General features: G+C 44.1%; 1 protein-coding gene across 1 annotated transcript in view; it reads right to left on the reverse strand.

The window, feature by feature from the left end:
• The window catches only part of Samd7 (sterile alpha motif domain containing 7), a 14,044-nt gene extending 8,191 nt beyond the window's left edge, over positions 1-5,853 (reverse strand). Inside the window, exons 1-4 of the mRNA XM_028872690.2 lie at positions 5,753-5,853; positions 4,092-4,216; positions 3,010-3,088; positions 1,015-1,625 (exon numbers count right to left, since the gene is read on the reverse strand). Coding sequence (XP_028728523.1) covers positions 1,015-1,625; positions 3,010-3,088; positions 4,092-4,216; positions 5,753-5,853 — 916 coding nt within the window. The remainder of the gene's footprint in view (positions 1-1,014; positions 1,626-3,009; positions 3,089-4,091; positions 4,217-5,752) is intronic.
• Between the last annotated feature and the right edge of the window lie 4,083 nt (positions 5,854-9,936).

The raw sequence follows: 9,936 nt of genomic DNA on the forward strand, positions 1-9,936 counted from the left end.
CACGGAGAGGAAGCTACGACAATCAGGGACACGCCAAACCTCTGTGTTTTAATTTTTTTCCTAAACAAATTCTAGAGCTATCCAATATGAGATTTTCTCTGTAGTGCAATAATGCTTCCAAAACTGATGGTATATGCTTTTGGTAGTTTTCCTACACTTGGATACAGGGGAGATAGAATTTATACTTTAAAACAAAAGCCCTCGGGGCTGCAGAGATGGCTCAGTGGTTAAGAGCACTGGCTGCTCTTCCAGAGATCTGGGTTCAATTCCCAGCACCCACATGGCGGCTCACAGCTGTCTGTAACTCCAATTCCAGGGAATCTGATGCCTTCACACAGACATACATGCAGGCAAAACATCAGTGACCATAAAGTAAAAATAAATAAATAAATAAATAAATAAATAAATAAATAAATAAAAAGCAAAGCAAAACAAAACCCCCAAATCCATAACAAAATAGCCCTCTAGTTTGTGTTAAAGAAATTCACAATTAAATTAAAATTTTAATTAAGGATTTTCATACTTTCTCATATCTATCCTCTTAATCTGTATTGAATGGTTTTTGTACAGCAATATCAAGACTAGTGTTTCTAACATGACTTGTGAGAAGTGATATAATAAAGTGACTTCAAGAAGTCAATTAAAACAGGATTAAGAAGATAGAGGTGGACGGGATGGAGAGATGGCTCAGTAGTTAAGATCACTGCTGCTCTTCCTGAGGACCTGGGTTCCATTCCCAGGCAGCTCACACACCCTGTGTCTCCAGGTCCAGAGGATCCAGTGCTCTTTCTGGTCTCTGCAAATGCTGCACACACATGGTGCACACATTCACGTGCAGGCAAAACACCCATACGCACAGAATAAAAATAGATGTCTTAAAAAAATGGAGGTGAGAGAGAGCTGGACAGAGGGTCTGAAAGTGAGAATGAAGGCCATGGGAAGGCATGGCTGTCACAGTTCCCTCCCCAGTGGGAAGACCTCACCCTGGAGCTGCCCTTGACCCCAGACACCTACCTGACAGAGGCAGGATGGAAACGGGCAGGCCAACCCCGCTCTGTTCATCGCAGCCTTCACAGCCCTGTTCAGAGGGCTTTTCCTTCCCACCATCCCCAGCCTTGGCCTCGAGGGAAGGGAGTTTCATCTGGCTTGACTGGAGCTCTCCGCGGGGGTTGGCGAGGCCTGAAGTCGGTTTTTCATCCACTTCCCTTGACTTCTGGCTGTTGTCTACCTCGATTTCTGCATCCTTGATGTCCTCTTCTTCTTCATAGGGAAGGTCAGGCATCTGGCCTGAGCTTTTTTCTTCCGTTTGACGTTTGAAACGCTCAGTGTCGCTCTCTAGAGGTCTCTGGTAGACTGGCCCTCTCCGGAGTCGGTATTTCTGGCCCCAGCACTCTGTGAAGTGTGGTCTGGTTGTCAGCAGAACAGGATTTCCCTGAAGGTGTCTGGGGGTGCTTCTGTGTGGATGCAGATCACTGGCAGGCAGTGTGCTCCTGCCTTGGAAGCCTGCAGGGCCACCCAGGCAACTCGACCCGTAAAAGAGGGGTATCCCCAGGCCAGTGAGTCCCTGGGGATTCACTCTTTCCATCCTCCTTTGGTGGTAAAGAGAGTACATTTCTATTTCTGCCCTAAAAAAAATTAATATAGTTTACACGCCCCAGACAATCATTAGAAATCTAATTCTTTTTTACACTTATTTATTTTGGCTACATGGAAAGATGGTTGCATGCATACCATCGTGTGTGTGTGTGTGTGTGTGTGTGTGTGTGTGTGTGTGTGCGTGCGTAGGTCAGAGCACACAATGTGAGGGAGTTGGTCCACTGTGTGTGTGTGTGCCAAGAATCAAACTCAGATAGACAGGCTTGGCAGCAAGCACCTTGATTTGCTGAGCCATCCTGGGGCCCCAGAAATGTAATTTTAGCAGGCCCTCGCCTTCCCTATGCTTACAGTGTCTGTCTGCAGCCTGTTTGATGGGGACAGGAATCCTCTCAGAGGTGGAAGGAGCTTGGGCTTTGAGGCCTGAAAGTGGGGGTTTGGGTGAGCGTCACAATGCAAGTCCGAGGCTCGACCGGGGGTCTGCCTGTGTGCACAGAGCCCTAGCAGGTGTGGGGTGATGTAGCAGCAGCAGTTTTTTGCCAGACACTAAACTTCATGGAGGTGTTTAATTCCGTAGCACAATGATGGTTAGCGGGGCTCATGCAATTAGTGCTTGCTTGGTGGGTCTAGGTCACTGCAGATGGGTGGGCAGGCGAGGGAAGGAGGCTGGCTTCTGCTCGCTTCACACCGCCCATCGGCCTGTGACCACCTGGACCTTCCCTCTCCCTGAGGCCAGGCCCTGTTCACCACGGATGCACTTTATTTGCTGCTGGCCACTGCAGATGAAGACCATTGTTGGGCTGATATGATTCCTTGGGGACGTACCCTGAAGTGGAGTTGATGAGTTTCTCACCTGTCTTCAGGCAGAACTGAAGCCATTTAAGACAGAAATGCCAGTGGGGATTTCAGAGGATTCGCAGGCAGGATTTTGTATTCCGGGTCAATGGAAAACTATTGAATATGCAGATCTAGCCACCCTTAACTCCACTTTGTGGAGTGCGGAGGTATGTGCATGTGTTGTGGGTGGTGTGTGCCTGAGCACAGTGTGCACATGCGTGCAGAGACAGCAGGAGGACCTTGGGTACACCCAGCTTTGTGTGTGGATGCCAAGGATCTGACCTCATGTCCTCACGTTTGCAAAGCAAATGTTCTTACTAAACTTTCTAATCCCCAGACCCCACTGTCTGCTTTTTAATATTCTTCTTCTAATTAAAAGACATGTTTGTTTAATTTATTCTATAATGTTCCTGAAGTACTTTCTGTAAATGATCAGTACACGTGTGTGTATAGACGGCATGTGTTCCTCATCATATCTCTTATGTTCTTCTATTGTATTTATATGTATTTATTTAATTTACTTAATACAAGCTCAGATGAATTGAGTAGGAGACAAATAAAACAATATTATTAAATTACCTGGCAGTGTGATGCCTTTCAATCATCTCATTCCTTGTGGGCATGGCCTTTATGGGTTCAGGTGGTAAAATGCCCCAGCCTTGAGAGAAGAAGGGGGGAGGGAGGGAGAGAGAGAGAACCGCCCCATCCCACAATCAAATTAGAGACATAGACTTGAAAATAATAAAGGAATTCAAAACAGAATCTGCAGAAAACCCTAAGCCGGACTGGCACGTGGTAAATGGTGTCAGAATCTTACACTGTTTGCCTAGAACCTGAGAAGTGCCACCAGATCAACAGCAGATAATGTTTCAGTTTTTTCTTGAATTGTCAGTCTCGTGACTCGTGGCCTTTTCCTGTTATACTTCAAAAGGGAGAAGATGGTCTATGCCTCCTCGATGTGTCTTTTCTTGTCCTGTTTAATTACATACATCTCTAAGGTACAACGTGATGTTTTGATAAATGCTTACATTGGGAGAATGGTTAAATCAAGTTAATAACATATCTACCATCTCATATCTTTATTATTTTTATGGTGTAGACATTTGAAATCCATCAATAATTTTAAACTATGTAGCACATTATTATAAATAGTGACTTACTATCCTGTATGAAACATCTCCAGAATGAAATCAGAATAAGAGCTAAATTCTCTCTATGACTTATGAGACCATATGCTATTTCATTATTTTGGTTTGGTTTTGGCATACTGGGAACTGAGTCCAGGTCTTCACACATGCTAATCAGGTGCTCTACCATGGAGCTATTCTATACCTTCATCTCAAGTCAGAAACTGCCTGAAGCACTTAACTCTCAGATAACGCTCTTGGAAACCCCTCAGGTCTTCACAGGGAAGATAAGTAAAATGGTAATGTTGCTCGTCTGCCGTCATTCGTGATTAAATTGGTGCCCGGGTGGGTTAAGCAACTCCATCTTGCTCACACCGGGTACCTAGAAAGCTCAGCCTAGGAAGCAAGGGCACAAACGGCGAAGGTTTGACCGCTGCCCCGGCCTCCAGGGTTGAGCATCAAGGGCACCCCTAAGCGGCGGCCGCTCACACGGCCCCACAGATGGTGCTGCAGCCGCACACTTGCCGCTCATACCTGAGTAGAAGTGACCCGGCAGTGGGTTTGGCACGTTTGCGTTCGGGACAACAGAGGATCCAAACTGGGAGGGAGCACAAAACTGGCTCGGATCAGTCGGAGCTATACTGGAGGTCAAGACATCTCTAGGAAGGAAAAAGGACACAAAGTAAGGAGAGCATGGCAGGAATTATACAAAGTTTATTGCTTAGTGTGATGATCTAAGTTCATTGCTAAGCTAATTGAGTTTAGAATTGTGTAGAAAATTGAGGCACGCTTCTTGACAGGTTCACTAGGGCATTTCAAGAAGGTTACTGAGGGCAGGAGATGTGGCTGGGATCTCGTGGGAATGTGACGAAATCGAAGGAGAGGGTGAGCAGAAGGCGAGTGCCCCGCTTTTCTGGCCCGGCATGATGTGAATTATTCTGCTGTGGTATGCCTCCCCTGCTGGGACAGAATCCTCCAGAAGTGTGAGCCAACATCCAGGACTGTGGTCACAGCCACACAAAAGTGACATTTGCTTAGGTACTGGAGTTTTTAATAGCTGCTGGGCTCCATAGCAACCGAAGCGCAAGTGCCCTGAAGTCTCACGAGATGGAGAAGTGCGGTGAGGAGGATTGGAGGAAGGCCACAGCAGCAAGACAGCTTAGGGCCATCCTGGGGAAAGACCCGCTCCCGTCAAGCCATGGTCGGAATACTCACCCCGGCCATTATGCTCTGAGAACACAGTCGCCTTTGCCATCTAGGATAAATGTTTGGCCACTTCAGTGGGCAACTTATTTATTTACACATTCCATGAACAAGGACAAATACTGGGTTTTATCTTCAAAATATTCCAAAGAAGGGAACCAGAATGTTGCCAGAGTGTAAAACCAAAATACTTGTAATTGCCCTGCTATTGAAAGAATGATTTGCTGACATCCAGGGATCCAGATATTATAGACTTAGTTAGGGCAGAGCCTTGATCTGATAGGATTGGTTTCCCCAAGGAGAGGCGAGGACTCTGGAGGGTCCCCAGCATCTGCACAGGGAGGACACAGGGAGGAGATGGCATCTACACACCAGGAGGCAGGACTCACCAGAAACTAACTGGGCAGGAGTGTGATTTGGGACTTGTAGTTTCCAGAACTGGAGACCCAAGTGTCTTTTATTTTTTTCTTTACTTAAAAAAAAATATATATATATATGTGATGGATGTTTTGTCTGATGTGTGTCTGTGCACCACAAGTGTGTAGTATCAGGAAGGCCAGAAGAGGGCGCTGGATCCCCTAGGATGGTGAGTTACAGACTGTTGTGAGCTTCCATGTGAGTGCTAGGATTTGAACCCTGGCCTCTGGAAAGAGCAGCCAGTGCTTTTGACTGCTGAACCATATCTCCAGCCCTAAACATCTGGGATTTAAACCATTTGTGTTTATTGTGGTAGCCTCAGAAGACCAATCCAGCAGTTTTTGTACTTGATATTGCCGACACATTCCAGGAAAACGTGATTATTTATTGGTTAGTAGGCCAAACAAGCTTCAAAGGGAAGTCGAGCCTTAGGTTCTGGAGGTTAGACCAGCAGAGTGCCACGGCACAGTTCACTGAGATAGCCCCAAAGTTGTTTTATCATCTAATGTTAACATTGGTCCGAACTCTGAGGATGACTTTTCTTCGGATTAAACTATCAGACTGGAGAGATGTACCTGTCCATAATTGGAGGCCCAAATGGTGAGGGAACCAGTGGGATCCTCTGATGTCCTGATGGTGCCAGTAAAGGGTTCACAGACATCACTGGGTTTGTCATCAGACCTCTCGACTCTGAAGGAATTCTAAAAAGAAACAAGTACATTGACAAATACCTACTGAGAAATACTTTCCTCTCTCTCTCTCTCTCTCTCTCTCTCTCTCTCTCTCTCTCTCTCTCTCTCTCTCTCTCTCTTTCTCTCTCCCCATTTAGGCACAGTGTGTGGAGGTTGTTCCTCAGGAGCTTTCTACCTTGTGTTTTGGGGCACCTGGGTCTGGCAGTCATCCCTAGGGACCCTCCTGTCTTGGCTTCCCCAGAGCCGAGGTCACAATAGCACACTACTATACCTGCTTTGGTTTGCTTGTTTAATTTTTTTATGTGGGTTCTGGGCACTGGACTCTGGTCCTCATGCCTGCACTTTTGTGAATTACTTGAATTTTTCTTAAACATAATGACAACTTTACACTTTCACAGCGCTTGAGAGGATTAACTGCACTAAGCTTTCAGTTATACAAAAACTCTCCCAAAGGAAGTGCCTGAGAATATCTGCAGAACTTGATTTTTAAATGCGCTCTGCAATTTGTTACAGTCCACAGGGCAATGCCCCACCACATCACAAGCAATAGTCACACTGAACCAGCCCTGGAATCTTACAAGATTCCAGGAATACCAGCTCCCTTCTTTCAAGTTATTTACATACTTACTATTTCCAGAGGTGGAAATGTACAAGCCCTTCCATATGTTCAGTCTTTGGGAAAATATTCCTATATACATGATAAGATTAAAAGAGAAAATGAGGAGAAAGGTCTTCTTAATGGCTAAAAAGACACCTAATTAGGGTGGACTCGGCTGATTGCCCAAGATGGTTTAATTAGAACAAGGGATACTCATGTGTATACAAACACCTTCAGCACCCAGTGATCTGTTGTTAAAGGGATGAGATATTGTTAAAGAGATGCTGTCTGTCTTATAGTTTCTCATTAACGGTTCATATCTTTTAATATTTTAAATATTAAACAGTACTAGTTAAACAGGTCATTTTTAGCTTCTCTTTCATTCTCAGTCATCATCTTAAAAATCTGAGACAGAGAGAGGAAGTGAGTGACATTTCCCCCGCGTGATGAGGCCCTGGATTCCATCCCCATTGTGACAAAAAAAAAAAAAAAAAAAAAAAAAAAAGAAAAAGAAAAAGAAAAAAGAAAAGTCAGAAGTGTTCTGATTTTCATGGAGAGATTTTTATTTCTTTTTCACTTTTTCTTTCTTGTGTGTCATTTGGTTTGATTTTTAAAGTAGCTTTAAATTCATTTATATGGTCTAAAAACTAAAAATGTAACAGCATTTAATGATGTTATTGCTTCTTTAATTTCTTTTTCAGATAGAAACCCGATCAGATGAGAAATTCAAGTACATAGGTCACCCAGCAGTGTCTTTGGGCACTTGTTTATTTTATTTATTTTTTATTGAAATAGGTTCTTCTCTCATACCACAGTTCCCCCCCTCCACCTATCCCAGCCCCGCCCAGCTCTCCTCTCCCCCCAGATTCATTGCTTCTTCATTTCCCTAGTTTTAAAGTTCTTTTTCATTGGTTATTTCTACTCTATTTCTGCAATTGGGTCCCCAAAGTTTTTTGCTGATCTCTACATATACACTGTAGCACCCATGTGCCTGCACTCACACACGTCAGATACACATAATAACACAGAAAGGAAAGCATTGTCTTCTCTCATGATATCCCTCATACCATGTGTAGGCCTCAAATTGTTAATTATATATGCATATTTGGTTTTCTAGATCAATTTATGTGCACGAGAAATTGAGTGGAGAATACAGTGTCCTCGTCTGTTCTCCCCCCAACAGACGAGCACGGCTCCCCCTTACATTGACGTTTTGTGCTGGTTGTGTTTTTGTTGCAATCAGTGGCCGACAAAGTCCACACTCACGTCAGTGTTCACTCTTGGTTTGTGTTCTATGGGTTTTGACAGAAGTAAATGGAATGTAACCACCATTACGATACCACACAGAATGCTTGCACTGCCTCAAATCAATGACATTGTAAAACAAATACAGCTAGATCATTTTCAAGAAGTTCTGAAGGTGATCAGAACTCCCCCTTTATTCCCCAGGTAGACATTGGAAAGTCCAAATCCACATTGTCCCCAAACCACCACTTGGGGGGTGCTTAGCTCTATGGTCAATCCACGAGTCTTTAAATGTTAGCTTTTGTATTTTCGGGGTAACCTCTTATATTTTGCACATCTTGACAGGTTGTGAGCCAGGTAGCTCTGCCTCCGTGGCTGATGTGTTCTTGGGTGACATTGCAGAGCAGGGGATGTCTTCAGTGGAGAGCGTGTCTGGCAGTCTCCCAGCAGAGCGTGCCATGCTGAGGTCTGCATTTGGGTGGATTTCCCTGACCCAGGGCTCTAATCCTGGATGGCCAGCACATTAGCAGGATGAAGATGCCTTAATCTCTGCCTTCAGACTCTTACCCTCCACAAACCCCTCCCGAGGCACACAGACGACTTAGCTAGTGCTAATTCTGTCTCAACTCATCAGGGCAGTGGTTGTAAGACATGTGCTTTGTGAACTGAACCCTTGCTAAGTCAGCAGATTTCACTCAATGCCCAGCGCACAGGTGCCAGGCACAACTTGATAATATCTGCCTTCCATTGTAATTGTTCATCAAACTCTCAGGTTTGAGTTGCTGCATCGTGGATCTAAGTGTGTGTGTGTGTGTGTGTGTGTGTGTGTGTGTGTGTTTGTGTGTACAGATGTTGGGTGTTGTTTTCTTGATGGCTCTCCAGCTTTATTTATTTATTTATTTATTTATTTTGAGACAGGTCTTTCACTGAAGCCAACATGGCTAATCCATGAACTTCTGGGATCCTTATGTCTTTGCCACTAGTGCTGGGATTACAGGCCTGTACTGCTACATGTTTTTTTTACATGGATTCCAGGCTAAACTTAGGACCTCAGGTTTAGGCAGCATCACTGGATTGACAGCCACCTCCCAAGCCCCCACAGATTTATTTCCTGCTCATTTAAATGACATCACTAACAGTCCACTTTAAAAAGCAACTAGATTTCAATGTGGTCTTAAATAATAACAAATCTTTTCTTTGATTATCCTACCACAGAATGAAGAACGGAAAAGATGATAATAACGAGTCGCACCACCAAAGACAGTCATTACCGAAACACTCTTCCCCTTTGCTAAGCATATGCTTCAGCGTTTTCCTGAATGCACCTCACCTCACATACCCTGGGAAGTGTTGTTGGAGACAGATGGCTGCCCGCATGCTGCCCTTCTCTTCTGCTTCTTTTCATTCTAGAAAGCTCTTTGACATTAGAAACATCCTTGCCTTCTTGAAATGTCAAATTCCAGGCACACTCATGATTATTATAATAGAAAGATAAAACTTTATCATCATTAAGCAAGTAGTAATTATATATTTTCTGCTTGGATTCAACACAATTTAGGTGCTGTGAAGCAAAGTCTAGCATATGTAAGTTTGTATATATGCTAATGTGTAATTATAGAAGTACTCATATGATTGGCTTGAATATTAGGTATTTTAGTTAGAGAATGAATTAAGAAATAGCAACATAGATTTTTTTCATGCTTATCATTGATTGCTCCATGGTATTTTTCTCTGAAAATTTCTAATCTGATAGTTTATGCTTCACACAACATAACTTTTAAAATGTAAGTAACTATAGTAATGGAGGCCATTCAAACAATGTAAAGCTGAGTGTGGTGGCGCATGCTTTAAATCCCCAGCTGGGGGCAGAGGCAGGAAGGTCACGAGGTCAAGACTATCCTAGAACACACAGCACAGCACTGCCTCAATGACACAAAACACCCTCCTCAGGTGTCTACAAGCAGTCACTGATAGCCAGAGAGGTAAAGACATTTTCCTCAGCAGTATAGCCTCTAGTGAGTTGCCCACACCCCTGTAAACAACCCCCCGTCCATGCTCCTGTAAGCACCCTAATTAAACCCTTCCTCTCTTACACACAGAAGACACGGAAGTAGAATGGACATTGTTTGGGAAGAAGGGTCCACAGAAGAGTGAAGAGAATGAGCAAGGGTGGTGGGGTGCATGTGCTCAAAGCACGTTACATGTGTGAAAATGTCACAGTGAC

This window comes from Peromyscus leucopus, chromosome 6, assembly GCF_004664715.2.
Source record: "Peromyscus leucopus breed LL Stock chromosome 6, UCI_PerLeu_2.1, whole genome shotgun sequence".
Taxonomy (NCBI): domain Eukaryota; kingdom Metazoa; phylum Chordata; class Mammalia; order Rodentia; family Cricetidae; genus Peromyscus; species Peromyscus leucopus.